The sequence below is a fragment of the Sorex araneus genome, chromosome 2 (assembly GCF_027595985.1).
Source record: "Sorex araneus isolate mSorAra2 chromosome 2, mSorAra2.pri, whole genome shotgun sequence".
Classification (NCBI taxonomy): domain Eukaryota; kingdom Metazoa; phylum Chordata; class Mammalia; order Eulipotyphla; family Soricidae; genus Sorex; species Sorex araneus.
The window spans coordinates 236374768-236391117 of NC_073303.1; the positions used below are offsets into that span (position 1 = coordinate 236374768).

General features: G+C 59.5%; 1 protein-coding gene across 5 annotated transcripts; it reads right to left on the reverse strand.

The window, feature by feature from the left end:
* Positions 1–984: 984 nt before the first annotated feature.
* Positions 985–15460, reverse strand: PLIN3 (perilipin 3). Of its 5 annotated transcripts, XM_055129201.1 has the most exons (9): positions 15322–15460; positions 13939–14066; positions 9510–9590; positions 7829–8027; positions 7461–7543; positions 5057–5342; positions 2979–3178; positions 2342–2467; positions 985–1629 (listed from the first exon to the last, which is right to left on the reverse strand). In XM_055129201.1, exons 3-9 carry the CDS (start codon positions 9573–9575, stop codon positions 1285–1287), a joined length of 1305 nt encoding a protein of 434 aa, XP_054985176.1. In that variant the 5' UTR covers positions 9576–9590; positions 13939–14066; positions 15322–15460; the 3' UTR covers positions 985–1284. The 5 variants fall into 5 exon arrangements, with proteins under 5 accessions (XP_054985176.1, XP_054985179.1, XP_054985177.1 ...); XM_055129204.1 differs by lacking the exon at positions 15322–15460 and having other exon boundaries at positions 985–1626; positions 13939–14697; XM_055129202.1 differs by lacking the exon at positions 15322–15460 and having other exon boundaries at positions 13967–14693.
* Between the last annotated feature and the right edge of the window lie 890 nt (positions 15461–16350).

Sequence of the window (16350 nt, forward strand, 5' to 3'; positions counted from 1 at the left end):
TGATCCTTGGCATCCCACAGGCTCCCCCAAACCCCATCAGGAGTAACTCCTGAGCACAGAGCCAGGAGTCAGCCCTGAGTATCACTGGGTGTGGCCCCAAATCCACAAACAGAATCATGCCCCCAAAAAAGGGGGAAAAAAGGGTGAGTATGAAACTAGAGATGTTGTCTGTGGTTCTGCTTCTGGGGTAGGAGGATCCGGGGAGATGAGGAACGAGGAGGCGAGGGGGGCAGGATCCTTCAAGCTGCCTCCTGGAGTGGGGGCTGGAGAGGGCACGGCGGGGAGGGCGCCCACTGGGCATGCAGCCGACCCGGGTTCCATCCCCGGCATCCCCCTCTGTCCCCTGAGCCCTGCCAGTGGCAATCCCTGAGCCCAGAGCCAGGAGTCAGCCATGAGCACTGCCGGGTGTGGCTCCCCCAACTAAAGCAATCATACTCTTGTCGTTTAAATGTTGTTCATAGGGGCTGGAGCAATAGCACAGTGGGTAAGGTGTTTGCCTTGAACTCAGCCAACCTGGGTGCAATTCCCAGCATGCTATAGGGTCCCCTGAGCACCACCAGGAGTAATTCCTGAGTGCAGAGCCAGGAGTAACCCCTGAGCATCGGGTGTGACCCCAAAAAACAAAATAAATAAATGTTCATAAATCCTGCTTTATGAGCACTCCCAATTCAGTGCTCAGGGAACCTCTCACCCCAGGACCTGGGGATGGAACCTGGGCCTCCCGCCCGCAAAGCATGAGCTCAGCCACTGAGCTTCTTTCCCGCCCAGTTTTCATCCTTGTGAGAACAAGGCAGGACCCCTGAAGATGCCGGGGGCTCTCAGGGGGCTAGAATAGATACACAAAAAAACACACATACGCGTGCGCGAGGCTGTGGGTGAAGTTTATTAAGCCCGACCGTAGGCGGCCAGGGCTCCTGCAGCCTCAGCCTGGCCGGCTGCTCTGCGACAGGCCCTGGGCCACCCCACCCCACCCCACCCGTGCCCCCAGGGGCCCCCCTCAAGCCCAAGTCCACTGACTAAAGCCTATGGCATCAGGGTCTTTGGCGTAGAAAGGTAAGGTATATGGAAGAACTATTTCCCTGAAAAGGGGGTTGGGGGGAAAGGAAGAGGAAAAAAAAGAACCATCTAGAATATTCTCGGAAACAATTGTTTTTCTCCTCTAGAACCCTCACCCTAAGGATGGATTTGGGATTTGGGGGGAGGGGGTGTCTGTTTTGAGGACCACGGCTCCCGGGGGTGCAGCTGGCAGGCACCCCCGGAGCGCGCCGGGCGTAGGGGTGCATCCTACTTCTGCGCTTCGGGCGCTCGCTCGGCGACCCCCGGGGCGAAGGGGCCCACCAGCCACGTGACGGGCGTGTTCTGGGCCACGTACTCCACCACGCCGTCCAGGGCCGCGCGCGCCTGCGCCACCTGCTGGCGGCTCTGCTCCAGCGCACTGGCCGTCAGCTCACGGAAGGACTGCGCGCCCGCGAAGGTGGCCTGCAGCTGCTCCACCTGGCGCGCGGCCAGCCGCGCCTGCTCCTTCACGTGCGCCGGCAGCCCCTGCACGCTGGCGCCCAGCGAGCCCAGGGTGGCCTGCAGCTGGCCGGTGATGTCCCGGAACATGGCGAGCGTCTGCGTCTCCACCTGCTGGGGGGCAAGGGCGCCATCAGGGGCTCCGCGGGGTCGGCAGCGTCCAGGTGCAGAAGGAAGCTGGAACCCCAGGAATAGGCCAGCGGGGAGGGCGCTGGCCTTGCACACGGAGGACCGGAGCTCGATGCCCAACACCCCATAGGGTCCCCGGAGCCCAACTAGGAACGATCCCTGAGCACTGCGCCTGGAGTCAGCCCTGGGCAACGCGGGTGTGGCCCCAAAACAAAGCACCCCAAGTGTGGAGAATAAAAGACTTGGTTTGGGTAGGGCTGCAGCTCGAACCCAGGACCTCACAGAGATGCCGCTAGTGTGTCCAGGCCCCCCTTATGGTGAACACGGGGGTGCAGGGTCACACCCCTGCACCCGAGGCTGCACTAAGTCCTGTATCCGGTTACAGACCGGGAACAGGAGGCTCTGTGCTTGGCACAAGTCAAAGCGGGCAGACAGCCAGGAGGGGCACATTCCAAGTGCACTGCCAGGCAGGTGGACATGAGACATGTCCCTAGATGCCAACGCTCCAGCCTGAGAAAGGCACACCCGTCCCCAACAGCGGCACCCCGGGCAGGCTTCCTGGAGGTGGCATCCGAGCATCCTAAGGATGCTCATGTGAGCTGAGGAGGAGGGAAAGCATCCTGGGCAGCATGGCCCATGGAGCACAGGTGGGGTCAGGGGAGTGGGCTTCACAACTCCCCCCCCATTACTGGGGTACCTCTGGCCTGGCTGCATCGGCATCAGCGTCCGGGAGCTGTTTCTTGTGCCAGTTGAGCCACATCTGGTGGAGCTTCTCCTGCCCCTCTGCCAGCTTCTGACCCGCCTCCTGCTTGGCCGTTTCCACCTGGAGCCAGAGGGCGAGCGAGAGAACAAGAGAGTGAGGAGAGAGCAGGGGCCCACGGGGCGCCGGGGAGCGGGCAGGCGGGGGGGGGGGTGCTCATCCCTCTGAGATGAGGTGCTCTGTAAAGGGGGCCGGCTTGGCCCCGCCAGGAGCCCGCAAAACACAGGGGCTACCTACAGCAGGGCAGGGAGGGCATTTGCCTTGCACGCAGCCGACCCGGGTTGGATCCCCGGCACCCCGTAGGGTCCCCGGAGCACCGCCAGGAGCTGTCCCTGAGTGCAGAGCATCACTGAGGGTCGCCCCCTGCCCCCAACAAAAACACAAAACTCGGGAGTGGGGCAAGTAGATCAATGCTACAGGGCTGGGTAGACCGCTGGCCTTGATCAGTGGGAAGCCAGCCCTGAGCACTGCTGGGTGAGGGCCCCCCCAAGACCCCCCATCTTTTGAAAGGTAAAGGTGCAGTCAGGCGTCGCGTAAGGAGGCCGGGCGGTGGGGTCGGGTGGGGGGCGCTCACCAGGCTGATGGCCTGCGCCAGCTGCAGCAGCGCCTCCTGTGCCCGCTGCCGGCTGAGCTGCAGCTTGCCCAGCGAGTGCTGGTAGGCGCGCTGGCGCAGCCGCTCCGACAGCGAGCCTAAGCGCACGAAGTAGCTCTGCTCCTGCCGCTGCTGCTGCAGGGACGCGATGTCCACGCCGTCCAGGGACGTGGCCAGGCGGCCTGCGGGGCGGGGCACGGGGGCGCCGTGAGGGGTGGCACAGGCCGCCCTGCCCCTTCCTGCCCGGCCGGCCTGGTGGCACGGAGGGTCTGTCTCCCTCTGCCTTGGGCTCCATTGGCTCCCCGGGGCACCCCAGGTTCCTCAAGTCGCACAAAGGGCCCCCCACCCCGTTATTTGGGTAGCTCTGGCCTCTGCTCATCACAGACCCTCACATAGCCTCACCATCTGCTTTCAGACTGTCCGGGACCAGGGGCCAGAGAGATAGCACAGCGGGCAGGGCACCTGCCTGGCATGCGTCTGGCCCGGGTTCAATCCCTGGCCTCCCACTGGGTTCCATCGCACCCCCCTCCCTGAGTACGGCCAGGACTGGTCCCTGAGTTCAGAGCCAGTAAGAACTTGTGAGCCCTGCTGAGTGTGACCCAAAAACAAATATAAAAATAAATGAAAGGGGGCTGGAGCGATAGCACAGCGGGTAGGGTGTTTGCCTTGCACGTGGCCGACCCAGGTTTGATTCTCAGCATCCCATATGGTCCCCCAAGCACCACCAGGAGTAATTCCTGAGCACAGGGCTAGTCATATAAGGCAAAATGACAGCTCCCATCCTCTATCCATGCAGAAAGGGACCTCCTAGGTATCCTGCATGGCTGATGCGTTTTTTTTGTTTTGTTTTGTTTTGTTTTGCTTTTTGGGTCACACCCGGCGATGCACAGGGGTCACTCCTGGCTCATGCACTCAGGAATCACCCCTGGCAGTGCTCAGGGGACCATATGGGATGCTGGGAATTGAACCCAGTTCGGCCGTGTGCAAGGCAAATGCCCTACCCGCTGTGCTATCGCTCCAGACCCTGATGCGGTTTTTTTGGCCATTGTTACCTCCACAAAAATAGTGCTCTGGGGGCTGGAGTGATAGCACAGCAGGTAGGGCATTTGCCTTGCACACGGCCGAACCGGGTTCGATTCCCAGCATCCCATATGGTCCCCTGAGCACCGCCAGGAGTAATTCCTGAGTGCAAAGCCAGTATTAACCCCTGTGCATCGCCAGGTGTGACCCAAAAAGCAAAAAAAAAAAAAAAAAAAATAGCGCTCTGAATGCATTGATTTGGCTGTGGCCAGAGACCTCACCAGGAAGCCCAGAGCTGGAGGGGAGAAAAGAGGCAACCCTCTGGGGGTCTTGCACAACCATGTTGTAGATAGAGGAATGAGTTCATTTGCAAAGGTCCTGGGGCATGGGGTCAGAGCTAGTACTGTGGGTTAAGGCACTTGCCTTGCATATGGCTGACCCGGGTTCAATCACCAGCAGCCCATATCATCCCCCAAGCACCATCAGGAGAGATCCCTGAGCCAGGAGTAAACCCTAAGCATTTCCGGGTATGGCTCCCAAACAAACAAAAAACAAACAAAAGGTCCCGGGGCAGGCTGATGGCTGAGGAGGTACAAGGACAGTATTCATTAGTGAGGAGAAGCCAGTAAATACAAGAAGGTCTGGTGATGGAGTGGAATTACAGCGGGTAGGGCATTTGCCTTGCACCAGGCTGACCCAGGTTCAACCCCAGCATCCCATATGGTCCCACAAGCACCGCAAGGAGTAATTCCTGAGTGCAGAGCCAGGAATAACTCCTGAGCATCTCCAGGTGTGACCCAAAAAGCTTAAAAAACAATAATAGTCTTTTTAATAATAGTCTTTTTTAAAATAATAAATATAAGAAGGTCTATGGAAGGAATGGGCACTCAGTCTAGTGGGCACCCCCTGGTGGTCATAGAGGGCAGGGCCGGCTGGGGGCCTGACTCCTGGCTCACTGGCACCCTCTGGTGGCCGCTGCCAGGAGGGCAGCCTGTGGGGGCAAGAAGACTGAGAAGGTGGAGGTGCCGGGCGTGACTCACCCAGCTCAGCGTCTGTCATGGGCAGGTGGTTGTCCACCCATTCCTCCGACCTGCCCAGGATCGTGTCCACTCCGCTCAGCACCATCTGGCCCACACGGGAATCCATGACCGACTGGACGCCGCTGGACACGGCACACTTGGTCCTGTCCACGCCACTCTGCACAGCGTCCCGGGTCGCGTCCACTGCCCCCGTCACGCAGGTGGCCACTGTGTCCTTGGCGCTGGACATGGCATCTCGGGCCTCCGATACCTTGGATGACACAAGCTCCCGGGTGTCGGCCAGGACCTGGGAGGAGGTGGGGACCCCCAGATCAGCACTTGGGTCCTGCCCTCCTCCCGTCCCCACACCCCCCAGCCTCCTGAGTCATGGTCAAGAGTGGGGGCGTTGGGGTGGGAGCAACAGGTCAGCCAAGAGTGCAATTGCCTTGTACATCGCCAACCCGGCATCCTTGGCAGCCCATGTCAGCTCCCGAGTCCCACCAGGAGTGATCCCTGAGCATAGCAGGAATAACCCCTGAGTGCCACTGGGTGTGACCGAAAAAAAGACAAACGAAAAAGGGCGGGTAGAGAAAGGGCTAGGGGGTGAAGGGCGTGGGCTTTGCATGTGCCAGGACTTGGGTTCAAACCCCAGTACCAGGGGGCTGGAGCGATAGCACAGCAGGTAGGGCGCTTGCCTTGCACACGGCCGACCCAGGTTCGATCCCCAGCATCCCATATGGTTCCCCAAGCACCGCCAGGAGTAATTCCTGAGTGCAGAGCCAGGAGTAACCCCTGAGCATCGCTGGGTATAAGCCAAAAAGAAAAAAAAAGTCTTGTCTTCTTTTTTGTGGGGGGAAGGGAGCTTGGCCACACCCCAGAGGTGCTCAGGCCTCACTCCTGAAGGCTCTGTGGGTCGGCCTCCAGTAAGGCAAAGCACTTGACCTGACCCCCTGTGCGATCCTTCCGGCCCAGCACACCTGAAGCCTTTGCAAGAACTCTCTGGAAAGTTAAAATGCTCAGCCCTCCCCACCCTTCCTTGCCTGTCAAAAGACCAAGACCTCCGGGAATGAGTCTCTTCTCGGGGAGAGGGCATGGCTCCGAGTCTGAAAACCCAGCGGGGCCGTGGGCAAAAGGCTGGACCTGAACTCCAGTGGTGGCCCCAGGGGGCGCAGGGCCAGGCCTGCAGGCCTCAGCCACGAGCCGGGAGAGGCAGAGCATCGCCCTGAGCTCGCCCTTCTGTGGGCAGGAAAAATGTTGGTTTTCGTCCACCCTGCGGGCCCGGTGCCCCATCCTCCTGGGAACTCATCCTTTCACCTTCCTCCACCCATGGTTCAAGTCCCAGCCCAGTCCCTGTCTGCAGAGAGGGACAGATCGTCTGCTGCCAACAGGGGGCGCTTGAGAGGCATCAGGAGAGCCTGCAGGCACTGGGTCAGGGCTGGCTGGGAGGGCAAGGGCAGGGGAGAGGGACGGAGGCATTGAGGGTCCATCTGCCCCGTACCAGGCGCTGGTGGGCCCGAGCCGGAGCGACAAGGCCCAAAGTCTGCGCCCTCAGCCTGGCGGGGAGTGAAGTGGGGACCGTGGGCAGCACCCCCGCCCAGCAGGGCAGGACAGCTGAATGGAGAAAGGGAGGGCTTTCTTGGGGACACAATGGGACATTCTTCAGCCCAACACTGACTCCAGTTACAACAACAACGTGGGCGGGGCCTGGAGGCCACGGCCCAGACACCCCAATGGGACCTGGGTGACCCGTTCCCAGGAGATGATCCCAGGAGCGTACTTCATGGAGACAGGAAGTGAATGGGGAGAGGGGGGTAGGGAAGAGGGTGTGGCCTCCATAGGGCCCTACAAGCACAGCCGGGGTGATCCCTGAGACAGAGCCAGGAGTGAGCCCTGAGCATTGTGGGGTGTGGCCCCAAAAACCAAACCAAAACAGAAAAATTAGTCGAGTTAGTGGAGTTCCTGAGTCACCCAAGGCCAGTGAGGCCAAAAGGAAAAGGAAAACAGCGAACATTCCAGAGAACAGTACCAGTAACAAGGGACCTTCCTTTATGAGGGGGAGGGGGAGATTAGAACAGGAGGTGGGAAGGATGGTGCCAAGGCCCTGGGGTAGGATGGCTTGTTAATTTCCTGCCCCCTGGCCCCACCCCCGCACCCCAGTTTCCCAGAATGACATTCCCAGAGGGGGCTGAGGATTCGCCTCCACCACCAGGCTGGCAGGTCTGAACACGGAGGCCAGAGGGGTGGGGTTGAGTCCATCTGGGACTGCCTCCAGAACATTCTGGGCACAGCCCAGAATGTTGGAAGTGAGGACAGGGACGGTGGACACAGCGGGAGGGGCGGGGGCGGGGGCGGAGCGGAAGGGGAGGCAGCGGCCTGGCACGTCCACCTCACTAAGGCGGTCCTGCGCTGACCCCGACTCGGTTACCTTCTCCGGCGGCTGCTGCAGGACGGACACGCTGTTCTCCAGCTTGTCCAGCCCCCGGTGTGCGTACTCGCTAGCGGTATTGACTGGAGAAGGCGCACAAGGAAACTAAAGTCACTGTCCTGCCGGAAACTCCGCCCCCGACAGCCTCCCACGCCCACCCTCGCCGTAGCGGGTTGGGCATTTTCCTGGGACGCGGCAGATCAGGGATCTAGCCTTGGCACCCATAGGGTCCCCTGAGCACCACCGGTGTAGCCCCCAAACAAACAATTAAAGCGAGGCTAGAGGAGACGGCTCCCCCCCGCCCCCGACACACACACAGGAGGTGCAGCCGCCCGGGGAGCTGGTGGGATGTGGGGGGTCGCACTCACTCTGGGGCTCCAGCTTGGAGAGGATGGGCTGCGCCCCGCTGACGGCGGCCTCGGAGAGGGTCCGCACGCCCTTCTCGGCCGCATCGCAGAAGGTCCTGACGTGGGGGTGGCTGTCCTTGGTGGCGTTGTAGGCGGCCGACAGCATTTGGCAGGTGGTGCTGATGACGGGAAGGCTGGCCACGCGCTCCCCCACGCTGGCCTGCAGGGGGGAGGCAGGTGAGGAGGGCACCTGGGCGGCGGGGGCGGGGGTGGGGGTGGCAGTTTGCACCCGGCAGGACCACGCTCTATCCGCCCTATTTGCCCCGTCTGGATTCCTGCCCATGAGAACCTGAGCCGCCACCCCGAGGAGCCAGGGGCGGCCCCTCACCCCGCTACCCTGCCGCTCGGGGTTCTGAATAATCAGGACTCCGTGTCCACCGCCAACGGCGCGCGCACTTGGGAGCTGGGGGCACTCTGGAGGCGCAGGGGGTCCGGGTGGCACCGGGGATCAAACAGGGGTCAGCAGATGCAAGGCAAGAGCGACCCCTACATCATCTCTCTGGCGAGGGTTTTTGGGGTCCCACGTGGCAGTGATCAGGGCTCCCTCCTGGCTGTGCGCGCCAGGATGCCAGGGATCCAACCAGAGTCAGTCACGTGCAAGGTCAGCGCTAACCCCTGTGCCCTCTCTCCCGTCCCGCTAAAACGGTTTCGGCATGATTCCATTTATGAGTTGTGGCCCCACAATGAGTGTGAGAAGCCACCCAACCGGTCTGGGGTTTCCGTACAGAGTCAGAGAGACGTTCTGAGTCAGAGCCAGGGGGGACCGAGAGGATTCCTGCCGGGACCCACCACTTGACCTTGAACGCGGAAGGTCCTAAGTGTAGGTTTGGACCCCCACACTGCAAAACTGAAGCCAAACAGCAGCCTGAGAGACGGGGCAGTGGGCAGGGGCTGGCCCGCATGGGGCAGCCCGGACTGATCATGGCACCACGCACTGTCCCGAGCCCCACCCGCAGTGATCCCTGAGCACACAACCAGGGATCAGCCCTGGGCACTGCCAGGTGTGGCCCCCAAACCAAACCGAAACACACGGGCAGAAAGAAAAATCACAACGGTGGGAATCAATGCCTTTGAACCCACACTTCCATGTAACGGAGCCTCAAAGCTGCACGCAGGGGCCAGAGAGACAGTCCGGGGGGGTAAGGCACTGGGCTTGCATGTGGCTGATCCCTGGCACAGCATATGGTCCCCCTGAGCCCCCCAGCGAGAACCCCAGGCTGGGCACAGAGCCGTGCATGGCCTTCAAACCAAAACCTGCTCAGGGCCCACGACAGCACGGAAGGTAGAGCACGGGCTCTGCAGGCAGGCTGAAGGTGCAGGCCTGGCTCTGCCCGCGGCACCCCACCCCCGGGCCACGCACGGAACCCAGAACTCCAAGAGCAACACCAACTTGAGGTGACTCACCCATGGCCCCACAATTAAAGTAAACAGGGAGGGGCCAAGAGGGGGCTGATTTTGAGAACACGCTGCCTCGGGGAAGGATCAGACAAATATTGGGGGGGAGGGACAGGCGGTTCCAAACACGTTGTGACCAGGGTTGGGGGAAACCCCACTTCCCACAACCCCATGTTGGCTGGGGACCCCCATTAGTCTCTTCGATGGTTCGTCCCTGGTCCGTTCATTGTGCTTGTGACTTCCTGACCTGCTGCGTAGATCCCTCCGTCTCCACAGGCGGGCTAGCAGAGGCCTCCATCTCGCTGGTGGACATTTCTCAGAAGAGTCACTGCAGGGAAGAGGGAGGGAGCAAGGTTGGTCCAATGGGGACCTGGTTTGTCCAGGCCACGCCCCCTATAAGCAACCTGGCCCCGCCCACTCCACCATGCCCCGCCCCTGACCCACCACAACCAGCCCCGCCCTTGCCAGGCCACGCCCCACCCCACCAGCCCATGCCCCTGACCCACCACAAGTCCCGCCCCTACCATGTAGGCCCCGCCTCTGACCCACAACAATCAGCCCCACCCTTACCAGGCAGGCCACGCCCCACCCCACCAGGCCATGCCTCTCACCCACCACAAGTCCCGCCCCTACCAGGCAGGCCCCACCCCAAAACCACCACAATTAGGCCCCACCCCTGAAGCACGCCCCACCCCTCCTAATGTCTGGTCTGATCCAACACAACCAGGCTCTGCCCCAGCCCTGCCCTCCCATGGCTGCACCCCACCCGCAAAGTAGTGCCCAGAGAGGTCTCCCCCATCGTGGCCTGGCTCTGTCCCTACACCTCTGCTCACATCTGCCCTCTGTCCCCCTACTCCTTAGATCCCAGCCTACCATCAGTCACCAACATAGAAGGGGTCCCCTGCAGGAAAGCATGGTGGGAAGGGGTGTGGCTGGGCAGAGGGTCTCCAATGGGGGTGGGGCACCCTCTGCGTCAAGGTCAGTGATCACCCGTATCACTCAGGAGGCCAAACCGCCAATGGCCTCGAAGGACTGCGAAGGCGTCATGTCATGACCTCTTAGGCCAGAAAGCTCTTTCCGGGCCCAGAGCCTCAAAGCAGCCGGGAGGGCACTTGCCTTGGATGCAGCTGACCCGGGTTCAATCCCCAGCACCCCACGGGGTCTCCGGAGCACTACCAGGAGTCTGATCCCTGTAATTCCACCACTGGGGTGGCCCCCACAAAACACAATAAAGAGTCACAGAAGCCTCTTGCAGGGACTGTCCCAGATGAAGGGGTCGGGCAGGAAGCCGGGGTGCTGGAGCTAACCTGAGTCACAGACCATGAAACAATGAGAAAGGCAAAGGCAGGCCTGGGGGGCGTCTGGAGAGAGGATTCAGGGAGCCTCATGCAGGAGGCCCCAAGCGCACCCCAGGGAGCCCCACCCAGCTCAGAGCCTGAGTAGAACTGGGTGAAGCCCCCAAACCGAGAGTAATAGAAAAATAACTGCAGCTGGAGAGACAGCACGGGTCTCCTGTTCAATGGCCGGCACACTCCCCAGGAGTGGCTCCTGAGCACAGAGCCGGGAGTCAGCCTGAGCATGGCCCAAGTGTTAGGCTATTTTGTTATTTTGTTTGTTTGTTTTTGAAGGAGGATTGGGTCACACTTAGCGGTGCTCAGGGCTGACTTCTGGCTCTGCACTCAGGGATCCCTCCTGGCGTGCTTGGGGGACTCTGTGGGATGCCGGTTCCCTGCAAAGCCAGCACCGTTTTGGCTCATAATAGAATAATATCATGATATCATGAAACAAAATATCATTATATTAATGTCCTAGGGCTCCCACCCCAGAGCACAGCCCAGGCGTAGCCCAAAAACCAAAGCCAGAAACAAAGCAAAAGTGAAATGAAAATAAAGGAAATTTACATGTATTGGACAGGCGGGCCAGGTTGCTTTTAGAGGCCAAAAACGGGCTTGAGAGAAAACACAGCAAGCAGGTCACTTGGCATGCATGCTACCCACCTGGGTCCATCCCAAAACCCCCAAATGGTTTCCCCTGCCCCACCGAGAGTAAGTCCTGAGCACTGCTGGGTGTGGCACGTCCCCCCCCACAAAAAATAAAAGGGAAAATAAAGGAATAAGGAATTGTTTGAATTTGCCCAGAATCTACAAGAAAAATCAGAATTGGGGATATTGTGTAGGGGATTAGGTGCTGGCCTTACATATGGCTGGCCCGAGTTTAATCCCTGGCACCACACGGTCCCTAAGCCCCACCAGGAGTCACCCCTGAGCACAAAGCACCCCAGGAAAAGCCCTTTTGGTCTGCTGGCTGTGGTTCAAACCTTGCACCAGTCCCCCAAAAGAGAGAGACTAAGAGGTACAAGCTGAGTAAGACATATGCCTTGTACACAGGCGACCAGGATTCGATCCCCAACTCCACATATGGTCCCCAGATCCCTGAGTGCGGCCAAGAGTGATCCCTGAGCACAAACAGGTGTAAACTAACTCCCCTCCACCCCAGAAAAACAAAATAGAACAAACCCCAAGAGAAAAACAGGAAGCTGTTCCGCAGGGACCATCTTTCAGGGAGAAATGGAGACATTTCAGGCAGGTAAATAATGTTACCTGTGAACACTAGTACACGGGGTACAGCCTTGCAAGCAACGGATTGATCCCTGGCATCCCATATGGTCCCCCTGGGACCACCAGGAGAAATTTTGTTTTTTGGTTGGTTTGTTTGTTTTTTATTTTTTTAGTTTTGGGTTACAACCATTGGTGCTCAGGGCTTACTCCAGGCTCTGCACACACAAATTACTCCTGACAGTGCTCGGGAGAAATTATGAGATACTGGGTCAGCCGTGTGCAAGGCAAGTGCCCTCCCGCTGAACAATCTCTGCAGCCCCAAAGGAGTAATTCCTAAATGCAGAGCCAGGAGTAAGCCCTGAGCAACCCCAGATGTGGCCAGAAAACAAAAACAAAACAACAAAACGTTACCTGTTCCCAAAGCAAGTTCTGGAGCAGAACTCAACTCAGAAAGCAGTTCCCCGAGAGGCCCCTGTGAGTCAGACTCAGGTGTGGGGCACCGAGAGGCTCCCAGGTGGATGTGACCCGGTGGATGTGACCCGCGGTGTCACGGGGGTGCCAGGGGAGTCACGAGCTCATTTCCAGCCGGCTGAGCTGGGCTGAGCCATGGTCCGACCGGATTCCACGCCCCGCTGGGCAAAGAGCCTCCGTCTCTCTCTGGCAGAACTAGGCAAAAGGTGGCACAGGCCGTGAAGGCTGTTTGGAGACTCTGGACCGAACCTCGCAGACGCCCTGAGACTTTGGACATTTCATTCCAGGGGAGGAAAAGGTGGGGCAGGCTGTCCCCTTTCTGCCACCACGAACTGGTTATTTGGTCTGTTCGGGTTGTTTCATTTGTTTTTCGCTGGGGGGCTACTTCCTGTGTGCTGATTGGGTATCGCTTGGGCACGTTTTATGAGGGGAGATATGTGATGCCAGGGATGGAAGCCGGCACCTTGGGTCCTTTGAGCTGTCTCGCCAGCCTGCAAGAATATTTTTCCACTTTTTGGGGGGAGGGAGGTGGGGGCCATATCCAACTGTGCTCAGGGCTGACTCCCGGCTGTGTGCTCAGAGGTCACTCCTGGTTGGGCTTGCGGTGGGTTGATCGAACCAGGTCAGCTTTGTGCGAGGAAAGTGCCCTACCCACTGTACTATCGCTCCAGTCCCCAGAAAATTATTTTGTGGAGGGAAGCGTTGGGTCCCACCTGGCTGTGCTCTCAGGAATCACTCTGGCGGGGCCCGGGGTTCCCCTGGGGTGCCTGGTATCAAACCTTCTGCGTGCCAGGCAAGCATCTCACCCCACTGTACTATCCGTCCCCCCCTAGAAAACTGAGTCTTGGGAGGTCCACACCCATCTGTGCTCAGGGATCACTGCAGGCATGGCTCGGGGGCCCTAAGGGGCTCCAGGGACTGAACCCCAGTCTGCCCCGTACAAGGCAAGCGCCCACCCCGCCGTCCTATGGCTCTGGCCTCTTCATCTGGGAATTTTCCTAAGCTCCAACTTCCGAAGTCCGTCCCCCTCCAACTCCGAGGACGAGCTCGAGGTCCTTCACCTTCCAACAAAGGTCCCAAGAACTCAGATAAGGGGCGGCTGCAGCCCACGGGCCACGCCCACCACGGAAGGGGGCAGGGTCTCCCCGAGACACGCCCCTAGGGTCAGCCCCTAGGGGCCGGGTGGAACCCCCCCGCCCCCCGCCCCTCACCTCCCCAGTGCCAAAAGCGTTTGCAGATGGGAGAGAGAAAGAAGGTCCCGCCCCGGAGAGGGTGAGGGGTGCGGCCTCGGAAGACCCAGGAAACAAGGAGACAGCTGGACTCGCCAAGCCAGCAAGTTCCCGTTTTCAGAGTTGAGGCAGGAGCTGGTTCGATTCGGGGACCATTTAGGTGTCCCCCCCGCAAGCCACTTCGGGGGGGGACCCACTTTCTAATCCCCTGTCCCTCCCCAGCACGAAAGTCTCAGGAAATAAAGAGTCTCAAAGTCTGAGCTTCTTCCAAAAGTTGAATAAGGGGGGAAGGGAAAGGGGTCACTCTGCGCGGATAGGGAACCCCCCACCAGAGACCAAGAGCCCAGGGGACCCCCGCTCGGCCCCTTTTTCACCCGGGGCACCCCAGAACTCGGAGGACGCCCTCCGCCTCACCCACCTCGGTCGGAGACTCCCCTGCTTCTCACCGTGGTCAGCCGGAAGCCCAGGGCGCGGGGTCCACTGCCCAGGCCAGTTCCCAAACCGTCTGGAGCAGCTGTGGGCGGCCTTTTATAGCCGGGGGCGGGTCTTCGGAAGTGACGGACCGGAGGGCCAATTCGATGAGGGAGTCGGCCCGACAGGCCACGCCCACGGCACGCCCCTTCTTCCCGCACGGGACGTTGGAGCCACAGGTGCTCCTGCCGCGCGAGGGTCCGCGCGCGCCCTCCGCGCCCATCCCCCGCCGGAGGCGCGGGGACCTCGGCGCAGCACGTGACCCGGCCCAGGGCGACCCCTCGCTCTTCAGGGATCCTATGAACTTGGGCCTGGAAGGCTGAGCACCCACAACCAGGAGTCTGGGGTGTCTGGGAGCCCCCACATTCTGCAGGGGTGAAATGTGTGGGGCGAGAATTCACAGGTGGGTGGCCTGACGCCCCCAGCCTGAACACGCCCTCCATCCTAGGAGCGAGCAGGGTTGGAGCCAACCCACACCCAGCCTTCTGAGATGGTGTCTGGGCAATGCCATGCAACCCCCAGGGCTGGAGAGGTAATACAGCAGATAATGCACAGGCCACCTGGATTCAAGCCGGGGCGTCCCACAGGGTCCCCGGAGCACCAACAGTCATCCCTGTTCAGAGTTCAGAGCCAAGAGGAACCCCTGAACATCGCTGGGTGTGGTCCAAAAAACACCAAAATACTTACTGAATAAACAAGGAAAGCTAAAGGCCATTTGAACCCCAGACCTGCAACACACACACACACACACACACACACACACACACACACACACACACACACACACATGCATTTTACAGACCAGAAATCAAGACTCAAGAGACAGACAGCCATGGACTGTACAGAAAGCAATCTCCAGATATCAACCCTTTCCTGAAGCTAGTTTTGTGGTTGATCTTCTGAGATTCCGTGAATTGAGCGGGTAGGGTAGTGTGTGTGTGTGTGTGTGTGTGTGTGTGTGTGTATGTGTGTGTGTATGTGCGAGCGTGTGTGTAAGGTGGGGGGAGATGCTGGAATCCACATGCACAGCATTATGCTCCCTACCGCTACACCACACCCCTACCCTGGATACCCCTATTTTTTGGAGGTATCAAAAAACTTTTTGGGGGCTCAAACCGGATTCAAACCGGGGCGTCGGGTTTGAATCCTTCCCCAAGCAACCGAGGTGATTGCTCAGGGCTTCCTCCTGGCTCTGCACTCAGGAACCCCTGGCGGAGCTCGGGGATCCTTTAAGATGCCGGAGATCGAACCCAGGTCAGCCCTTTGCAAGGCAAGCGCCCTCAGGGCTAGCTCTAGCCCCCTGAAACACCCCATTTTATCAAATGCTTACCTCCTGTCTGTCCGCCAGCCAACCCTGTCCTGAACCCTAGGAGGGGCAGAGGAACTGTGGTCTCCTGAGCTTTTCGCTGGCCCTGAGCCCTGATGTCCATCCATTTTCCCCGTTTTTCTGGAGGAGAAAACCCAGCCTCCACAATGGCCCTGTCACTCGCCCAGGGTCACACGACCAGAACTGAGTAACCTCAGAAGCTGCCTGCTTCTCCCCCACCCTTGCTGAGTTCACTCACCCACCAACTCCTCCCCCTGCTCCTCCTCCTCCTCCTCCCCTGCCACCCCCTCCCTTCTGCTCTCCCTCCGGACTCCTCCCCTCCCCTCTCCCCCTCCCATCCCCTCTCCCTCTTCTACCTTCCCTTCCAGCTGCCTTCCCCTCCTTCCCCTCAACACCCTCCTTCTCCTCCTTCTTCCCCTCCTCCCTCCTCCCCTCCTCCCCCTGGGCTTTCTTCCCTTGGGGGAGGACTCTAGAAATTCCCACTTTTTGGCTGCTGAGTCTACAAGACTTGGTAGGCATAGTGCCACAAGGTGGCGCTGTGGGCCCCCAGATTTTTGTCTTCACCCACTCCAGATTCCTCCCGCGTCTCTGCCCTCGGGATCCTTTCACCCTGTCCACCCGTCTGTCCGTTCACGTGTTTATGGGCTGTGATGGCTGAGCAAAGCCTGTGATGTGCGAGCCCCGTCGGGTATGGCGCTGCCAACCCAGCGAGTCACTGGATGCTCAAGCAGCCAAGAATGAGCTTGGTTCAAAGTGATTTTCAGAGTTCTGGGTGGGCAGCCGCACTGGGACCCCACCTTGAAAATTATGCCCCCTGGCCTGAAGCACTTGTACCATTGAACGCCTTTCCTTCTGCGAAAGACAAAAAGCAACATAACAAGTCATCTTATTTTATTTTATTTATTTATTTTTGCTTTTTTTTTTTTTTGCGTCACACCCAGTGATGCACAGGGGTTAATCTCCTGGCTCTGCACTCAGGAATTACTCCTGGTGGTGCTGGGGGACCATATGGGGTGTGCTGGGAATTGATTG

Bases quoted from the DNA above. Each gene is read 5' to 3' on its own strand.
- PLIN3 (XM_055129201.1), bottom strand. From the start codon at position 9,575: ATGTCCACCAGCGAGATGGAGGCCTCTGCTAGCCCGCCTGTGGAGACG. The intron at 7,544-7,828 runs GTGAGTGCGACC...CGCCTTCTCCAG, and splicing joins CTCCAAGCTGGAGCCCCAGA to TCAATACCGCTAGCGAGTAC. The intron at 1,630-2,341 runs GTACCCCAGTAA...CTTGCCCCCCAG, and splicing joins CCGATGCAGCCAGGCCAGAG to CAGGTGGAGACGCAGACGCT.